The sequence below is a fragment of the Cupressus sempervirens genome, chromosome 11 (genome assembly GCF_028749045.1).
Source record: "Cupressus sempervirens isolate cs-2001-9-10 chromosome 11, ASM2874904v1, whole genome shotgun sequence".
In the NCBI taxonomy this organism is placed as follows: domain Eukaryota; kingdom Viridiplantae; phylum Streptophyta; class Pinopsida; order Cupressales; family Cupressaceae; genus Cupressus; species Cupressus sempervirens.
Genome location: NC_143128.1, coordinates 186,265,497 through 186,286,755, shown reverse-complemented (window position 1 = coordinate 186,286,755; position 21,259 = coordinate 186,265,497). Strand labels below are relative to the sequence as shown.

Sequence of the window (21,259 nt, the reverse complement as noted above, 5' to 3'; positions counted from 1 at the left end):
TCCCATGAAGAGATGTGTCTCTTCATAGCCTTTTCTCATTATAAATTAAAGGTTGTTGTAATTTGAAACACATAACAACTATGGCAGTGCTTAGTACATTTGCATTGATCCTTGTAAAATTAACATGGTATCAGAGCTAGGTTCAAGCATAACCAATGATAAGATTTGAACTTCCGAACATCAAAGAATTTTCATTAGGAATGTGAGCAATCAAGGAAATAATTAAGATTGATCGAAGAGTTCAAAATCCGATTTGCAAGCAATAAGGGTGCAACAATTCTGTGAAGGCAATCAGACAAAATACATGCGTACACAATCTTTGATTGCAAATAGATATGAGAGACTGTAATCCACAAAGACCTTGATAGGTTCATCATAGGTCATAATGATGGTTGCACAAACATTGTCTACCAAAGACATTATGGATGAGAAACGGGCATATGAAATAATAAATTACAACCATGCACACTAGGAGATATAACATCACGTGTGATAGCCTTGATCGAAAGGCCTAAAGAGAAATGATAACAAGAACGATTAGGAAAAATCCATCCTATGTAGATGCCACCAATCAAGGATACATTGGATCTGACATAGCAGTATAAATAAAAAGATGATAATTAGTACCACGAAAAGCAATCAAATATGTATGTAGGTAAAATAATAAACAAGGCCAAAATCCAGATTCATCCAAAAAACGATGAGGCACCTTGAATGTGCGGAGAGCGCAACCATTTCGTTGTTGATCAATTTGCAAACCTAAATTCTAAATAGATTTGCAAAAACGAGAACAATTGAATTGTTAAATGGAACAAACAATAGCGACGGTAATAAGAGAAGTAAATCGCATCATCCAACAACCTCATGTATCAGTGATTCTAGAGTAACATTGATGACTCTGAAACTTCATACCCTGTCATGCCCAATCGCATATTCTTTGTGAACAACAACAGTTATGAATTTTGTCCTATTTAACACAGGCATTCAAAGGTTTACACTAACCATTCTTTTATTCAAAATTGGTTGTTGCTAGCTTACAGCCACAGCAGGAACATTGGTAATCGACAAAGTCTAGCGAGTCGCAATTATACACTGAACAAAACCAAGGTCAAATCACTGGTATGGACTAAGCTAGTTGGGCATTAAATAAACTATAGGCACTAAATAAGAAAGGAAGATTATTGAATATCAAAGTCCCTTGGAAGGCAGTGACATTAGACATGTAGTGACTAACAGTACAATCGTCATACAAAGGATAGGCGTGTCTCATTGGTGAAACAAGAATATATGGAAACATTAAATCAGTATTAGAGTGGGGGCATCCGTATTGACTATTTAATACGGTGGACAAAACAAATTAGAAGTTTCGTTGTACGTCCCTAATGTTGGGTTAAGACGACTCTATTCAAAGTAAGTCTAATAACCACGAAGATATTGATCTTAGAGAAATCCAAAGGCAGGGACCCACTATTGATATCAAATAGTAGGAATAGAGGATATGTGAGGTAAGATTAAGAATTTATTTCATTTTTATGAATTTATGGTAAAATTCACGTGGAAGGATATAACAAGTTTAAGAATTTATTTCTATTTATATGGATTTATGTTATAGAGACTATATATATATATATATATATATTCAACGTGTATATTTAAATTAGATTTTCTGGATTGGTCTTATATTATTTGAATATTATTAGTCTCTCTCTTATTATTTCAATGTGTACTATAAGAGCTATTTGCCTTGATCTTTTCCGTGAATGTTCTTACAGGAAAAGGAGGGGGATTGAGATTTAGAGGGAGCTTCACATTTCATTAGAAGACAACCTTGAAAGAGAGGGAGCAATAGAGGATATGGTTCAGTCAACCTTCGGTGATCTTGGTTGTATTTATTTAGAGGGGGTACACCATGTCGAGATGGATTCTACAATGATCAAGAAATTGTAGTAGTTAAGAGGACTATGAATCATGAATATTCTTCATGACTATTTGGGCCTAACCCCTGTGTACATCATGATGATGCAAGAGCATCTTGTATTGCTAGGCAATGCTTATGGGAGCTTGGCAACTAGATCACCTCCATTGGGGGTACATCTGATATCTCACTGCATCATTTGGTATCAGAGAGCAGTTGTTCCTAAGCATGTAGATAGATCATTGTTTAGTGTTTAGGGTTTAGGGTTTAGGGTATCTAACCATAACCCAAAAGGCCTTATAGCTAGGCATGTATACTAATAATTGGGTGAATCAATAAAGTATTGTTCTCTCTCTCTCTCTCTCTCTCTCTCTCTCTCTCTCTCTCTCTCTCTCTCTCTCCCCCCTTGGTGTTGTTCTCTGTGTTGTTTGCTTTCGTTGTGTTTACTCAACAAGGTGGTTGGATAGTTAGGTGTGCCTTTGGACCTAGTTGTTTTGTGCCCTCCTTATGTCACATGAGGAAGTGAGAACTTCTAAAAGATCATCACTTGTATTTGTAGGAATTACTGAAAGGTGACGATTTTACAATATCTTAATTTTCTACTATGACTGATATCTAACAATGTCTATGCAGATCATGAGAGATTATACTTTGTATGGTGATGTTTATATGGTCAGCATCATGAGAATGCGTGTGCACATACCTTATAAATATTTTTTTAGTACATGGTGAATGTTATGCAAATTGATGCTCTAGACAGCCATTACTCACAGTACTTGGTGAATATCTTGCATCTCAACATTCAGGAGGGCCATTACTCTAAGAGTATTTGGTGAATATCATTGATATTTTGGAAGACCAATACGCATGATATTAGATGTGATATCAAACCTTATTGAGTACTTGGTGAATATCATGTATTCTAGGAGACCAATACTCATGATATCAGATGTGATATCAAACCTTATTGAGTACTTGGTGAATATCATGCATTCCGGGAGACCAATACTTATGATATCAGATGTGATATCAAACCTTATTGAGTACTTGGTGAATATCATGTATTCTTGGAGACCAATACTCGTGATATCAGATGTGATATCAAACCTTTTGAGTATTTGGTGAATATCATGTGTTGATATTCTGGAATACCAATACTCATGATATCAAATGTGATATCAAAATGATGGATATCTTCTAATCAAAGATATACTTAAAATTTGTCATTTGTAATATTACCAATGGTGTAATATCTATCTAGTCTTTATCCTCCCTACCTAAGAGGGAGTCATAATGTTTAGTAGCTTCAATTGGATAAACTCATGAGACTAAATTGAAATTTTATATATATATATATATATATATATATATATTTGTGTGTAGTTAAATAATATATTATTATGTGAGATATTATTATTTGTTAATATCTAATTATTGAATAGGCATGTCCCATGAAGGGGCATGTCTCTTCATAGCCTTTGCACATTATAAATTAAAGGTTGTTTCAGTTCGGAACACACATACCAAATATGGCCTTAGTACATTTGCAAAGATCCTCATAAAACTAACAATGGTTTCCATGTAACATTATGTTATTGTGTTTGTCTTATGTGCATGATTGTTGAGGGTTAGTAAATAATGCTATTGTGAATCGTGATTGATAAAGTTTAAATTTAGAACAATGTTTGCCATACTGATTCGCCAAATTATATAATACCATTAATTTGTAATGGTTTTTCCCATTAGTGTTCCCATGTAACATTATGTTATGGTGTTTGTCTTATGTGCATGATTGTTGAGAGTTAGTGAATAATGCTATTTGTAAATCATGATTGATAAAATTTAAATTGGTAAAAATTATTCCCACGCTGATTAACCATAACCCCATCCCTAACCATAACTCCATCCCCCAGACCCCTCTCTCCGTATAATTGTGCTCTCTTGAGAACGTTTTGTAGCATCTATCTTTTGAAATCCCACACTACTTTTTCCTGCAGTAATACATATGCAACAGACTGTCTTGAACACTTTTTGCTCACCTGGATCCCAAAGTGGGCAAAGTGAGAACAAAGAATGTAAATACAAATGATATGGCAGCAAATTGACCAGAAAACACAAGCAGCAAAGCAAGCATAGTGGACACTTTTAGACATACTACATAAAAAACAGAGCCAGTAAAGCCAGCCTATCAACAACTCTTTGGTACACAGTGAAATACTAGCCACAGCCAGAATTTCTAGACATGCCTAAGACCAAAAATGATTAGTAATGCTAGCTTGTTCATGCCAAAATAGGCTGAATGATTATGCAATAACTAACAGCAGTAAACCGTCTGACTTGCAATATGAAAATGCATACAAAGATAGCCTCTAGCAGTACCACCATTCTAGATTCACTAAATTAACCTAAAAAGCATTACAAGCTACAAGTTATATATCACTCTGATCAGATTTATACCATTGTTGCAAGTACAAAAAATTACACGAACTTAGTTTTGACATAGAATATGATTCACACACCATCAAATAATTAACCCAACCAGAATACACCACTAATAGTTGTTGCAAGAGGCTTCTGTAGGTGGCTGTACACCTAAAGAGATTTCGAACCCATCCCAGATTTAATTCAACAACAATTAATAACCTAAAAGACGGTAAATTGCTAGACATTGTAGAAACACTTGCAGCACTGGTGATGTAATTTATCTTAATCTCTTGTAATCATATATAAAACTTCATGCTCTAAAGTCTATCATAAATAAAGAAGACAGCAAAATGAAATTCTAAACCAAGAAAATTTATCAACACAGCTATCTATTTTTTTAAGTCCACATCTAGCAACTAACTGCCAGGCAGATAATTTTCCCCTCTATTTGCTGAAGATAAAATATTTTGTTCTCACAATTATGCAGTGTAAAATTTGTTTCTCACATTCATATTCAGAATAATGAACTTTACAGCTTTTTCCACAGTAATGTGAACCCAGGAAATATCTCCATCTAAAGCAAGATAAATAAAGATCATTAAAATTCAATATCAGCATTTATCAGCAAAAAGCTAAACATTGTGAAACCTTTGGCGCTTAGCAGAAAAACCTCACAAACCCACAGATTTGTCAAACCTTATATACTATTTTAAGTTGATCACAAATTATACTGGGTACCTGAATAGTAATAAATGGTTTGAATCCTGACATAGATTCTCAATTTTCTTCAATGACTCCTTTACTTTACCATTTGCAAGCAATAGCTGGAAAATTAAAACATATATATGATAATTAGACTTCTTAAAAAGATATACTCCATCATTGATCTAAACCAACTTCACCCACACAAATAATATATACTTGTGCTTTGATTGAAAAAGACCACAGCATGAATAAGAACACCGCACATCAAAGAACAAGATGAGGCAAAAGTATTAAATTCATGCACATCTGTTTTGAAGACTTACCTATCCAGAATATATCTTTTAGAAAGTGACAGATAGAAAGTTCACTTTCTAATGAGTGACAATATAATATGACTAGTAATTGCACCTTGGTGTGCAATGGGTACACTGAAGATATGTAGAATGGGATAATAAAATGTGGAATTCGAAATAAATTCTAACAACTATAGTTTCTGTAATGTCCCCCTCTCCGTGCTAGACCTTATGGCACCTTGTTGGTCTATCTTTTCATCTGGATAGACTAACAGCATTTGTTTTGAGGATGCCAGCCAATCACAGGAGTCTATTTGGTTTCATTGAGAAGATATTTAAAGTCACTTCATGACAAAAGTAACTTAAGTGACTAAAAACGAAACTAGCTTTTATCCAACATTGCTTAGTTATGTACATCTTCCCTCACATCAAGGTTATAAAAGCAAGGAGCCACATTGGGATTTGGGCATGAAAATATATCTCTCTTGAAAACAATCTCGGTCGCTCAAATGTGACTGGTTATCTTAATGACGAAACCCCTTAAGTTAGTGGAGGAGCTGGACGTAGCCCCAACAACTCGTCAAAGGCTCCTTCATTCCGATACGTAGCATATGGAAGATGGATTTTTTGTAAGGTGGACAGTATTCAAGTAAGTCTTGGTATTAGACTGTGATTTGTGGTTACGGGTAGCAGTATAGGCATCGAACTGGGTTCAGCTAGCGGCTAGTTCATCCTCAGTCGAGAAGTTGCCAGTACTGGGATTACAGGCATGGGCAGGTCTCCTAACGTGGTGTTGGGACGAACAGCATTCAGATATTCCCACCGCAGGAAAGCACATGTGAAAAGATTGACAGGCCGTTCAAGATGCCACGGGTGTTCAGCAGGAGCGACAAGGAGTTGACAGACCATGGTACATTGCGTGTGACAGTGGTATTGAGATACTGGTTATCGGGAGTCTGGAACAGCAGGAGACCCGACCTTAATCAAGGTGTGGCATGAGTGAGGGAACAGACTTCACAGCAATCAAACCCGACTGCCCTTCCACCATCGAAGGAGAAGTGGTAGCATCAATCCAGTGCAAGTTGCCGGGTATAAGCACGAGAAGGAGGTTATTATCAGCAACACCAGGTGCACCATTGTCTGTCATTACTGTTGTATAAATTCTGAGTCTTTAATATCAGAACTGCATTGGTCAATACTATTTGAATTATTTGATAATACTTGTGTCATTCCACTCGGGAGATGAATTATTGCGGTTGAGATGTTAATTAGTATAATAAAAATGTTTAAATCTCCTTGTGTAAATGTCTTAATACATTACTATATCTGTGGTATTGTGGGATGTCAAAGATAAAGGTAAAATCTGTAGGTCACCACTCCTACTAGGGATTTATCAGGACAGTCTTTTTACTGCTGAATGAGTACAGTGCATGACATTGATACACCACAGTCTTCATACCAGATTGCACGCACACTGTTTGTTAAAATTCCCCCTGTCAAATTCTACCTTCTTTTGTCAGTTTATGAGGGGAATCTTACAGTTTCAAATCAACTTATACATCCATTTATAAGGATCCATAAATAACTTAAACAAAAGTTTGAACAATATGAATGGCAAATACATTTGATTGTGTCTAATAATCTTTTAATCTAAATCTCCATAAAAAATTATGAGCTTAAATAATATTTACAAAATTATATATTTATAATATATACTCAATTATGTTTTATTTAACATAACGAAATATTTCTCTTTTTTGTTCTTAATTATTTATTTTGTAGATAATTAATTAGAATATAATAAAACATGTTCATTTATTATAAGAAAATTAAGTATATGATATAGTAAATATGTTTATATATAATAATTTATATTATAGAAAATATAAAACATGCTTACATGCATGGGTTTGCATTTGTTTTTTGTGTTTAAAATTTTACATTTTGAACTAAATTAATGATTTATGGTTTACTGTCAAACACATGGTATCCTTGCATTTCCGATGAATAATATTGGATCTAAGCTCAAAAGACAACCCAATTTTCTCATAGAAGATAAACCTTTAGCTTAAATCAATCTTAATTACCAAATAATTGTTTTTTTCACTGCATGAATAAATCAAAATAATAACCCAAGTTCAACGAGAAAAGATATCAAAGAATGCATTTTTATCATTCTAATATAAAAATATATTGAATATCCCTTAGTTTAGATCACAATTCTTTTTTAATTATTAAAATTCTAACCTTTATTGTTACAATCTTAAATCATGATAAAATCAATTTTTAAATGTATCCTTCTGTTATTTAGAAAAAAATCTTTAAAAAATTTATTCAAGATTTTTTTTTTTCAAATAGAAAATCTCTAATTTTGATTCCTAAATTTTTAGTAACTCTTATATCTCTTCTAAATATTATAAAATCTTTTATATATATATTTATATATTCTTGAAACAATAAAAATATAAAAAATATATACATTTTTCACCTTTTCTAATAGCAACTATCACAAAAATATTTTTCATTATACATTTTTAATATTATAGCCTGCTTCCACACATAAAGGGCAACGTAGGCATCTCTCAGCCTTAGATTAGGGAACCTCAAGCTAGGATCACCTGTCACTCGTTCTCCATTGCCTCCAAACCCATCCTTGTAGCATAAATGTTGTCTGCCAGTGATAATCCCTGCTTCATCATCCGACTAGCTCCTTCTAGACTCAAAAAAGATAGACAGATTTAGAAATCCTGGTGTGTTTCTGAGAGGAGCTTTCCTATTGGCTACCAACAAAATGGTCTTCTCTAGAATTCGGACATACCAGATGTTAATATACCAATTGTTGATTCTGTTGGGTCCAAAAAATTCCCAATCAAAAGTGTCATTCTATGATATTATTGTTTGATTTCCAGTGATCCAGGCTCCCAAGTGAACAGTATCTGCTACATGAGTATGAACATCCTCGACATTACAGTTTTGGACGAGTACAACTATTGCAACCATTGTCAATGATGATTTTAAGCAGCTCACTTCAATCGTTTTTACTGGGCACAAAAACATGTGTTTTTAAAAAATGGACATCTAATAAAGAAATATGTCTAGGCAATAGGATTCGATGTTTGAACCAATTCTATGATTTTCTCCCTTCCCTTCCATTAGTGCTACAATGCCTTTTATGTAACATAATTTGTGTCACCACTTGTGAACGGTTACTCATTCTTTGAAAACCCCATTCCTTTCCAAGATTGTTCATGTGCTATCTTCCCAAACACACATCCATACAACTGCCCTCCATTTCCCAAACCACCTTCAATGAAACTGCCCTTTTTTGTATTATTCTCCGAGAAAATCTTCACCTACTCCACTACCACCTCTCCTTAACATGGCTAGTTGGCCCCCTCTATTACCACTCTTTCCCAAGAACTACATTAATAAGTGATGTGACCGAGCGCAAAAGGCAACAAACAGTCTAGATAAACCCAATCGTCTTGCGCAGGTATAAGAAGACACTAGTTGTTGATCAGCAAAACCAGCTGGGCCATTTCATATATGAAACGCCTTCAACATAACAACTTTTATAAAAACATGGGAAGTGATGGCGATGCTTTGATTTCATCTACTCTAGCTTGTTTCATTTTGGTTTTCTTTTTCATTCAAGTTCTCAGAATTTGGCCTTTGTTACTATTTTTTGTGTTGCCTCTTCCATTGATGTTGGTGATTCTTTATTCTTATATGCCAAGACGAATTTGTTACTCCTCGTAGTCCTATTCCAAATTTGGGTGTTGCAAGTGTTAGCCTCTCCAAATGGTGTTCCTATGTGTCGATCTTAAGTTCTAAATGCTAATATTGATTCTTCTTTTCTTGCTAGTATATGTGTGGTTCTTATGGTTTCTTTCTTTATGGGTAGCAATGGTGAGACTTAGCAATGAGGATTGTTCTAGTGATTGATCTTGGGTTGTTGGTGATTCTATTATTGATTATAGACTTTAGAGTTTATTCAGCCCTAGTCATTACCTAGCTGGTTGCAATCTAGCAATATCCAGAAGACTAACTCAAAGATTCTATTGATTCAAGGAAAAACACTTCAAAAGAAATAAAATTATGCACCTGAACTTTTTGGGGTTCATCATTTATTTTATTAGCAGTTCCTTCATCTTGTTAACTACTCCTTTAATGAATTGAATTGAAGGATTTTAATGACATCCACAAGACAACATTCTCAGGGACCACAGAATCACGGCCTTAAGCTAACGCCATATTCCTTTCCATGTCTAACCTCCTGCTATGAATCTTGATAGTCAAACCAACAGTTTGGTTGATCTTATCCTCCCCAAATAAATTTGCATGTTGTTGACCTTCGAAATGATTTTGAATTGAGCCCAGAACTCATCATATGTTTTGCACTCCATGACAAAGTGTCTATCAGTGCCACCCGCACCCATCTTGGAAAACCCACAAGTTGTTTCTTCCCACACCTCTTTGGGCCTTTTCCATCTACATGTCTAGCATCTGAGATGATGAGAACACGCCCTCAATTGTGTTGCTGACAGCATAGTTTTCCCTTTGATAGCTGCCCCTAGATACACCATATCACCATGTTCCTCGGTTGTGTTCAACACTCTAATGTAACAAATTATATTTGGATCCATGTTATAGTCCACATGGCAATTAGGAATTTTTGACACTTTTTTATTTCCACATTATTACTAGAGAAATCTTGTAACTTGGTGTTTCCCTCAACCACTTTATGTTTTGCTTCATCCATGTTTTCTTCTTGGGGTCCAAATACTATTCCAAAACAATTTTGGGTCATCCATTGTTATCCATGTTTCAAAGTTTCTTTAAATAACCTATTAGTCAAGTTAATCCTACAGCCTCCAACAAGAAAATACCGGCTTTCGTTAAGAGAATTTCATGAGGCACTAAAGTCTTAACTTTGAGACTACTTGTGATTGTTTATAATTCCTCCTGACTATCTCCACCCACATTTTGTCATGTTGCCTCCCTCCAGTTTGCAGCTATAAAAAACAACCAGTGTGATCAGCAAATCAAAAAGAGTTTTCTTGGTTTTTTCTTAATTATTATCTAAGTTACCCTAGGTTTCCGGAATGGGGAATAAATTTTTCGGGTGGATTTTTTTCTTCGACCAAGGAAATGCAATTGGGACAGCTATATGAAAAATAGGAAACTTTTAAATCTTCACATTAAAACATGGATAAAACATGCTTATATACAATATAGAACCTAAACATAAAATGTTTGTAATAAACAATTTAAATTTTAGCAGGCAATTTGCCAGAACATTATGTTAAGATTTTGAACTCTAATAGAGTTGATGCAGGATGTTGAAGGAGATGTCTAATGAACATTGGGGACACTTCTAAGAGATCAAGGAGTGTGATGAAAAGATTTTGTTATGCTAGGGCTTGAAGGTTGAGTAGTTTTGTCTCAAGGGAAGTTTGAAGTGAGAAGTTGTAGCTCCATTGGAGCGAGATTTAAGGTTCCCTAAGTAAGTGGTCTAAGAGGAGACCAAGGTGAGTCCTTAAGAAAAATACTAGAGAGGGTTAAGGAGTTGGACCATAGGTTTAGTACTGAGCTTAAGAAAAAACAATAGTCAATCTAGGCCTCTACATCATATTGGTATCAGAGCCAATAGATTGAAGTTTGGTTTAACTCAGAATTAGTGGAACATAGAGGGGCTGACAATATGCTTCCCAAGATAGTAAAGCAGCAAGACTTGGAAGAGATAGAGTTAAACCAAAAGAAAGAGTTAAGAGAAAAGTTGAACGAAGAAAGGGAAGAAAATTCAAATTGTGGACAAAGAAGATGAAGGGTAAGGGAGCCCAAGAATCCTATTGTAATCCAAAAAATTAATTAAAAAGTGACTTTTGAAGGATGTGCCAAGGGAAGGAATGACACAATGACCGAAAGAGGAGAAAATATTTTAGACCACCATATTGAAAAGGAATGGCAAGGGGAACTTCAAAATTAGAGAAAGAACCTATTAGCACTAGGGAGACTAGATGGGACATGAATCAAGAAGAGGAGGTTTGAAAGCAGTTTAATAAAGATCACCTACTAGAGTCAAGATTCACTTCTTGATGTCCTATTTAATGTTAGTCAGCTAGTTTCTAATTTCAGAGGGTGTTTTTTGATATTCTACTAAAGTTGTCTTAAAGTTTAAGGAATTGAATACCGTTCATGAAAACGTTGTGCTTGGAACATGCGTAGCATTTTGTTGGGGTTGATTTGATAACTCGCTGCTACCTTAACATATCATAGTACTCGTTGATGCATGGTCTAATGGAACACTTTATTTTTCCAATGTAGGGGTTATTACGAAGTAATTGGAAAATATTTGGTTATTATTAACAATGATCAAGAGATCAACTTGTACAAGAGACTAAACGATGTTTCCTTAAGAAACAATCATAAAGAACAAAAACATTATATTCTAGAAAAAGAAAACTAAATATTAGAAACATTCTAATATTTATAGAATATTACAATAGATAACCATTAGATACTAAATAGAGATAATAGAAACTCTATATTATCATAATACCCTGTCTTAATGGTTAATCTATCCAGAGCACCAAACTATCAAAAAGTTGTGCTTGGAACATGCGTAGCATTTTGTTGGGGTTGATTTGATAACTCGCTCCTACCTTAACATATCATAGTACTCATTGATAGATGTTCTAATGGAACACTTTATTTTTCCAATGTAGGGGTTATTACGAAGTAATAGGAAAATATTTTGCTTATTATGAATAGTGATCAAGAGATCAATTTATACAAGAGACTAGACAATGTTTCCTTAAGAAACAATCGTAAAGAATAGAAACATTCTATTCTAAAAACAGAAAACTAAATATTAGAAACATTCTAATATTTACAGAAGATTCCAACAGATAACCATTAGATACTAAACAGAGATAATAGAAACTATCTATTATCGTAATACCCTACCTTAATGGTTAATCTATCCAAAGGATGAAACTATCAAAAAGCGTAAAAGGCAAATTCAGTCTGCTCAAGGTGCTTCGCACTGTTCGTTGTGGGCTGTGAACCAGACTGCTTCGATAGGGCAGCTAAGCGCTTCTAACATTCAACCTTCATGTGACCAAACTTGTGGCAATAGTTGCATTGAATGTTCTTCTTCCAAGAGCCTACTGAATTTGGAGCAGAGGATGTCTACTAAGAAGACTGCTGATGGTACTTTCGATAACGCTCCAAAGCTTTGCAGATGAGCATAATGCTCCACAACAAACCGCAAAAAGCCATGATTTTTAGGAGAAAATCAAAAGAACCGAACATGATTTTTGGGGTGAAAAATCAATCAAAACCCAACATGATTTTTGAGGTGAAAAATAAATCAAAATCCAACATGATTTTTGAGGTGAAAAATCAATCAAAACCTGACATGATTTTTGAGGCGAAAAATCAATCCAAACCCAACAATACAAAGCTTCATTTTTTTTAGAAAAACAATAAAACCCAACAAATAATTTTTGAGGAAAAAATTACAAACCCACAACGGAATCCCACACAACTTCACAAATTACAAAATCGGAAATTGTTAAGGGAAAATTTATAGAAACCCATAAGAAATTATTTTTTAGGGAAAAAAATATGAAAACCCATCAGAATTTTTTTTGAGGGAAAAAAAAATTATGAAAACCCACCAGAATTTTTAAGAGAGACAAAACACAAGACTTTGCATGGTAAAGCAGCACATGCAAACAACATGCAACAAACACCCAAGTACATGCAACCCTCAAAAAGTAGAGACTCAAAAAATTTGAAGGGTGACCCTAAAGAGAGCTCGAAAAACCCAGAAAGAATGTGTTGTTCATTTTTGGATTGACCAGCTCGAGAATCAAGGCACCCAGAAAAAACAGACAACCCAGTTGAGATCTCAAAAAACCCACCAAGAATGTATACAGAAAATAAGGGTTTTGAACAAAAACGGCCCGGCTACAAAAATAACGGCAGAGATGTGCAAAAAAAACAGATGGATCTGAACATAAATGGGTTGCAGAACTGAACCATAAGTGGGCGGTTTCAAATATCTCAGAACAGAAACCCTAGTCGGATTATAGAGAGAGTTCGGAAGCAAATATGCATGTAAATAATTTCAAAAATAAAACGTAGATAATTTCAACCAAGAAATTATAATTATTTTCAAAAGAAAATTTAGAGTATTGGCTCTGATGCCATATTACAAAGTAATTGGAAAATATTTTCTTATTATTAACAGTGATCAAGAGATCAATTTATACAAGAGATTGAACGATGTTTCCTTAAGAAACAATCATAAAAAAATAGAAACATTCTATTCTAGAAACAGAAAACTAAATATTAGAAACATTCTAATATTTACAGAAGATTACAATAGATAACCATCAGATACTAAATGGAGATAATAGAAACTATCTATTATTGTAATAGGCATCCACTTAGTATGCTTAATCTTATAAACCTCCACATTGAGAAATTTGGCTCTATATTGTCTTTGGTCAAGGGTATCATACTTTTAATTAAGGTGTATTGTTTAACGATGTATTTGAAACCTTTTCTTCCAACGGTGTTGAATATTTAATTAAAGCTGCCTTTAATATAAGAGAATGTGGAAATTGAAACTTTGCTTGGCTTATATTCATTTCCCAAGGACCATAATAAGAATAAGATTAATTGGAAGTGTTGGTAAAACCCAAACATTTATATATTGGTCTATGAATAAAAAACGAATAGGCTTTGATTCTAGTCTCGATGCTACATTACAAAAGCAAATGTCACTTTATAAATAGTCTTAAAAAAGTGCATTATTATGATTTCTATTATTATATAAAAATTTAACATATTAAAGAAGATAACAATTAAATTATAACTATAATTTGAAAAGTATAAATATAAACTTTTTTATTTCTCATATAATGACACATTAATTTGTTTATTAACATTTTATCATTACTTAAATTTTTATTTGGTCCATCATGATCTTACTTGATACCTTCCATCAAATCTAAGTCTAAAATATATGCCTTTTTAGTATTAATATTCTATCTGATATATTGCTGATCTTTAAACATTATAATAAAATATATTTAGAAAATTAAATATCTTATTTGTTATCGTCATGAATGGTAATCTTTAAGAATCATAATATCAACCATCAAGAAAAAAGAGATGATAAATTTGCTAAAACGATAGTCTACCAAGAGGTGAAAACCTTGCAAAGGGTGATACTAGAGAGAAGCTTTTGGCTAGAGTAATGAACTAGTAGGACACGAGGATTCCGACCCAAAATGAGTGTTCCTTGCTTTTATGGTACGAGACGAGGATTCCAATCCAAAAATATTTACTTTACTTTATTAGTTGAAGACAAGAATTCGAACCTAAAAAGAGTGTTCCTTGTTATGATTATATCAAAAAAATTATCATCAATATTTCAAATCACACATAAATATCCATCACCAAAATAAAGCAAACAAAAAGATTCGTGCTCTTATTTCCTTTTATATTATCTTATAAAAGATGCCCCATACTTGTCTCCAATATAACCTAATATTGAGCTACCATGACAATTAAGGCACTTGCAAAACACAAATCTGTAAGCTTGTTATGTTAAAAAACCTCACTAAGCATATTAAGGACTACATAATTCATTAGGTAGTACTTTAAGTCAATAGGGATTGAAGTCTGTAAGGCAAGTTCGGTTGCCAAACATTTATACCATCCACATGATCCTTGGTGATATGCATACCCAAAAGACTAGATCACAACCCCCTAATCAATAAAGAATGATTCCTTAGTAAGAGATTCCACCTTATTATCATTTTTGTTTGCAGTTGTTAGTGATGCCCACTTTTGTTCTCTCTTGTTGACTTTGTCTTCCTTGGTTTAACTGTTACATTTGGGAATGATATGTCAATGATAATTGATGAAGATTGGAAGTATTTAATTGTCTGATAATCCTATAATGAATGATTTGGCCCTTCCTCTTATACTTATTAAATAGGAGGATTTCACCTTTTGATGATGAAAAGACATACCCCTTCCAAATTATAAACCATCGTATTAGGTATGTAAAATATACGATTATGTTTAATATTGATGATATTGTTGTATTAATTATAGTATTCTATTGTAGTTGTTTATATAATTGATTGCATGCCCTTTATATAGTGGTATATTATTACTATTAGGAAATAATATTAATTATTAATTATTACATTAGGATAATACTATTATTATAGTATTTAATTTATATTAAAATAATATATCTATCTTATACCTTATTATTTTCTACCATAATATGTATTCAAATAATAATAATATTTATTTATATTATGGTCATATCATTTATTTATTTTTGTCATTATATAAATTTTTAAAACGATGTAACAAGTCTTACCCCAACTCACTCTAGGGCCTCCTTAGGTCTATCTTTCTTCTGACCTAGTAGGGTTATTCACTACCCTATTCTCCTTAGGATCTTAACTATGAGATCCTACCTCCTTCAACTAGTGAACATCAATTGAAATGAACTACAACTCCATCCATTGCTTCCTAGGCTTATACTAGCCCTCAATGCTTCCTCTTCACCAATTCCACATCCTGCCTCCAATGGATCAGCACGCATCCCTCCAATAGACATAGACCTTCAGAAGGTCATTTGAATCCTTTCAAAGACCTAAAACCACTTTTGAGATTAAAACCCTAATCAAGTTCCCAAAAACACAATAGATGCTTCCTAAATAGGGCTACAAGCAATCAGCCCTACACTTAATGAAAATCTTGAATAACTTGAAAAAGCCCTTAACAAGAAGGGTAACTAATTACCGATCCAACCACCCTTTTCAAAGACCTAAAGGATTTCCTAGGTCTATGGCCCCTAAACTGTCCGTATAGTATGGCCTACAAATGTGCCCAAAAACAAGGGTTTAAGGCTTTTCAAGCCTATCTAGCAAAACTTCACTTCCCCCTCCTAAAAATTTTCATTAATACTTCCCATTGGTTTTGGGGCTTCTTCGCTCATGCTTCTACCTTCCTCCGAGCTTTGATTGAAGCTAGCTATGCCTTCAATCCTCCTTATCACTCCAGCAATCCACTGTGATCCCTAGCCATGCAACTTTGGCTCGCCTAGAGCATCACCTTAAAAATGCCTCCCTTGCTTTCCAGGGCCCCTCCTTCACTGTACAAAATGTACATGGAGTCATCTCCCTATTCCCAAGAGCCCGTGCAAATTCCATGGTGGGAAGAGGATCTATGACACCATCTTTGCCAATTGCTTGATTCAGGACAGCAGATAGGCAAAAAACAAAATATTTTTTACAACTGACTAGAAACCCACAAAATTGCAATCTAATACCACATAGAATCTTAAGATGAATTACCCTAACACTTCCAAACACTACATTCCTAATTTCAATCCATTAAAATGCCAAAATCTTCAGAAAACAAGAACTATCATTGTTGTTGCTTTGTTATAGTCCGTACACACACCTTTGCAATTAAGCCAACCCCATCAACAAGTCGAGTATGGCCTTAAATAGTTGACTAAGGTCTAATATCAACAGTTTTTCAGACAGTTATGAAACCAAAAATACGAAGTTGCTCCTATGTAACAAAAAGTTGTCAATGTTGTACAACTTTTGAGCAACTTTTACATCTTTTTGAATTTTGCACTCAAACTTGTCCCAAAGGCCACCAAACTTTACCAAAAGCCTAATAAGGCCTCAAAACATTTTAAAAGGACCTTAAATCCCTTGTTTGGCCATTCTTCCCCAAAAATCACACAAATACCCTATATCACCTAAAATGGGCATACTTGCAACTAAGAGTAACTAAGGCCTAATAAGGCATCCTATGTTTAACACACCTCAACTTAGGACCAAGCTAGTCCCTTTATTACTCTAGTGGTGTGGCTAGTACCACTACAAGCCAAAACAACTTAGGCACCCTAGGGCTTCCATGAGCCCTACCTAGGTGCCCCTGCACCATAAAAGAGGGTATCATAATCAGGGTTCTTAGAGAGGGGACATAACACCTATGAAAATGATGTCTCAAGAGATGAGTCTGAAGATGATGTGGAAAGAAGACGGACAAATTTAAAGATGCCCATAGATCATAGAGCATTTGTAAAAGCCATTAAGGATGCCCATAGGGAAGGTGCAGAACCAAAGATGGAAGTTCCTACTTTTGGTGGGAAGTTCAATGGTGGTGAGTTGGTTAACTTGGATAGAGACCATGGAGAATTACTTTGATTATCAATGAGTGGAAGAACACAAGGTCAAGTTTCTAAGACCAAGCTGAAAATTTCTCTTTTCATATGGTGGAATTGTTTATACACTGATAAAGAAATGCAAGGTAACACTGTGATTACCAAAATGGAGCATGATGGTAAGCTTACTTAAGTGTAAGTTCATGCATGCAAACTATGAGATGTAAACAATAAAAAGATATCATAACCTATGGATGTGGCAACTTATACTAAAGAGTTCCACAAATTGAGCATAAGAGCGAAATGCCATGAGGATTAGCAGGAGAAAGTAACCCAGTATCGAAATGGGTTAAGGTTTGTCATTCAGTATAAGTATGGAGATACCCAAACAGTGGATAAATGCTTGTAATTAGCCACAATGGCTAAGGAAAAACACAAAAGGAGGAGTGATCGGAATGGAATAGGTAGAGGAGCAAGAAATAATAGATGGAGAGGGAACTTTGGTGGAAGAATCCAAGATAAAGGACCTAATCCTAGAACAAATTACCAAGAACAAAGTGGGGTGACAAACATGAGGACAAACTTGAGAGGAAGGAGACCTTTTAGACGTAGAAGTAGAGGACAAGGAAGGGGTTCAGGAGTTTTTTGTAGGAAGATGCTATAGTTGCAATCAAGTGGGGCATACTATGAGCAAGTGTCCAGAAATGGATTCTACTTCCCGTGGAGGAGATAGGAGGAATCAATTGATACAAGATGTAGATGCCTAAAGCATCAATTCACCCACAAGGACTAAACCTAACTTGCATAGAGAGAACCTAATGCTTAGGAGGATCATGTTGAAAGAACTAAAAGGAGATGAACACCCTCAGAGGAAGACATTGTTCAAGGCCAAATGCAAGGCCTATAGCAAGATGTGTAAGGTAATTATTGACTCTGGATCCATTAAAAATGTTGTTTCCACATAATAGTAGAAAAACATATTTGAGAAAATTACCAAACACTAATCCACGTAAGATTTCCTAGCTAAACAAGGCTTAAAGTTTTAGATTAAGGTAAAAACAGGTTTTGAGGGGACCTGAAACCCTTTACAACTAAGCAAAAAAGATATATGATAAAGTTCCCCAAGTTTTACAAGGACTTGGAACCTAAAGTTCACCAACACATCAAAAAATCAGGTTTTTCAAGGACCAGGAAACTACAAATTAACGAGCAAAGTTCAAAACCAAGTTTTACAAGGACCTAGAACCTAATAGAGTATCAAAAAAACAAAAGTTGGAGACGAAACAAAAACAGGAAAACCAAGACTAGCAACCCAACCAGCAACCAAAGCCCGCAACTAAACTAACTCTTTGATCACCTTAGCTAAATCCTTACCAGCCATCACAGTACCTTGAAGGATATCCTCCATAGTCGAACCCAGAGCAGCAATGAAGCTTTCTTCGTACTTTGCCTAGTTCTCTAACTAGGGCCACCAAATAGCTTAACTCAACAGGGGAAATAATTTCCTCGTTACTTCTTTTAATGATGCTTACAGCAGTAGCACACAAACTCAAGGTTACCCTATCCATCCTTTGACCGCTATCCCTAACCAATTGGCGTGATTCCATTTTGTAGGCCTTTAACTTTTCAGGTATATTACCCACTTGATTCTCCAGTGGGATTCTCTTTGTTTTTTCTTCATCCAATTCATTCTGGAGCTCTCCCATTTTTTTCTTGAGTACACTGATTTCATTATAGAGCCAAGAATCAACCTGGAGAGAGGCATTAACTCTCAATTTTGCCTTATGGTGGAAAGACAGCTTCACTGTGTTGTTATCTTCTTCATTGGCCTCATCATCACACCTTTTCTTCGAATTAATAGTCACATCCTGGGTACCATCCAGCTTTAACTAATTTTCTTTGTTTAAACCCTCCTGAGCAGTATTATCCTTCTGCTTCTCCTTGTTCAAATTCTGCTCCTTAATCACAAGGGTGTTATCCTTAACATTCCTTTCTTTTACTAAGTCCACCAAGAGCTTAACCTCATTAATATCCATCTAGGTAGGCATAGGCCCTTCACTTTCAAGGGCCAGGCTTAAAGTTACATGGTAGAGGAGCAGGCTTGGGTAGATTTTAAAATTGGGGAATATAAGGACAATGTCTTGTGTGAGATATGATGTAGATGCACAACATAGTGGGAAACAAAACACTTATGTAATCACTGAGAATGGGAAAAGATATTAGTTAGAGCCCCCTCCCTGATCAAGAATATGATAAACAAACGTGGTCATCCACAATGTTCATAGATGGCAAGGGGTTGATGGACATTTTGAAGAAGTATTAGAACTAAGGGTATTATTTGATGTTGAAACCCAAAGACCAAACTGATAAGGATCAAAAGAGAAAAGATATAGCTAAGGAAGTCAAAGACTTGTTAGAGAAGCATAAGGCGATGGTAGAAGAGAAGTTACTAAACATCTTACCAACTGAGAGGGATATTAATCATCAGATAGACTTTATCCCTTGAGCAACCCTACCTAATAAGTTGGTCTACAAGATAACACTTGCTCAAAATGGAGAAATAACCAAACAAGTGTAGGATTAATTGGACAAGGAATTGAGAAGGAAGAGCTTGAGCCTTTATGTTGTCCCTACAATACTAACCCCTAAGAAGGATGGTAAATGAAGGTTATGCTATGACTCTAGGGCCATTAACAAAGTTACAATCAAGTATAGGTTTCCCATGCCCAGAATTAATGACCTATTAGATTATTTGGGAGAAGCATGTTATTATTCCAAGATGGACTTGAGGTCTTCTTATGATCAGATCATGATAAGGCAAGGGGTGAATGGAAAACTATCTTCAAAACAAATGAATGACTTTGTGAGTGGCTTGTTATGCTATTTAGTTGGAGCAATGCACCTAGTAGCTTCATGTACTTTGATGAATGAGGAATTAGTGGAATTCATTGGAAAATTTGTAGTTATTTAACTTGATGACATTCTTATGTTTAGCAGAACAAAGGAGGAGCACATCAAGCATTTGGATCTAGTTTTAAAAAGAATCCATGAAGAGAAGTTGATAATTTACCTAGACAAGTGTGATTTCATGAAAGAAGGGTTCATGTATTTGGCGTTTGTGATCTCTAAGGCAGCCTCAAAATGGATCTTTCCGAGTTAGAAGCAATCTTGAATTTGCCTCCACCAAAGAATCTAGGTGATGTAAGGAGTTTGCATGGGTTAGCTACCTTTTATAGGAAATTTGTGAAGAAAACAGTCATATTTGTGCTTTGATATTAGACACCATTATGGGGAATAATAAAGAAAAGTTTATGTGGTCTGATGAAGATAATAAAAGTTTTAAATACACTCAAGAATGAGGTGATTCAATTTCCCATATTAGTTTTGCCTAATTTCAACAAGCCTTTAACTCTTGAACATGATGCTAGTAATGTTGAAATTGGTGCAGTCCTAAGTCGAAGGGCAAAGCGGTGGCTTACTTTTTTGAGAGGCTTAATGATACAAAAAGGAGATATTCCATATATGATTTAGAATTGTATGTTATGGAGTAGGCCCTTTAGAAATGAAGGCATTACTTGCTACCTAGGGAATTTGTTGTTTTTACTAACAACCATGCTCTTAGCTTTTTGAATGGACAGGGGTGGAGTGGTTACAAGCCTACACAATTAAAATTAAACATAAGAAGCGAAAGGCAAA

At 34.7% G+C, this 21,259-nt stretch overlaps 1 protein-coding gene across 4 annotated transcripts in view; it reads right to left on the bottom strand.

Annotated features, from left to right (window-relative positions):
• The window catches only part of LOC149528817 (TAF RNA polymerase I subunit A), a 206,966-nt gene that overhangs the window by 90,528 nt on the left and 95,179 nt on the right, over positions 1–21,259 (bottom strand). For all 4 annotated transcript variants that reach the window (XM_089809936.1, XM_089809934.1, XM_089809935.1 and 1 more), the window contains exon 6: positions 5,078–5,163. In XM_089809936.1, the coding sequence (XP_089666062.1) occupies positions 5,078–5,163 (86 nt within the window). The remainder of the gene's footprint in view (positions 1–5,077; positions 5,164–21,259) is intronic.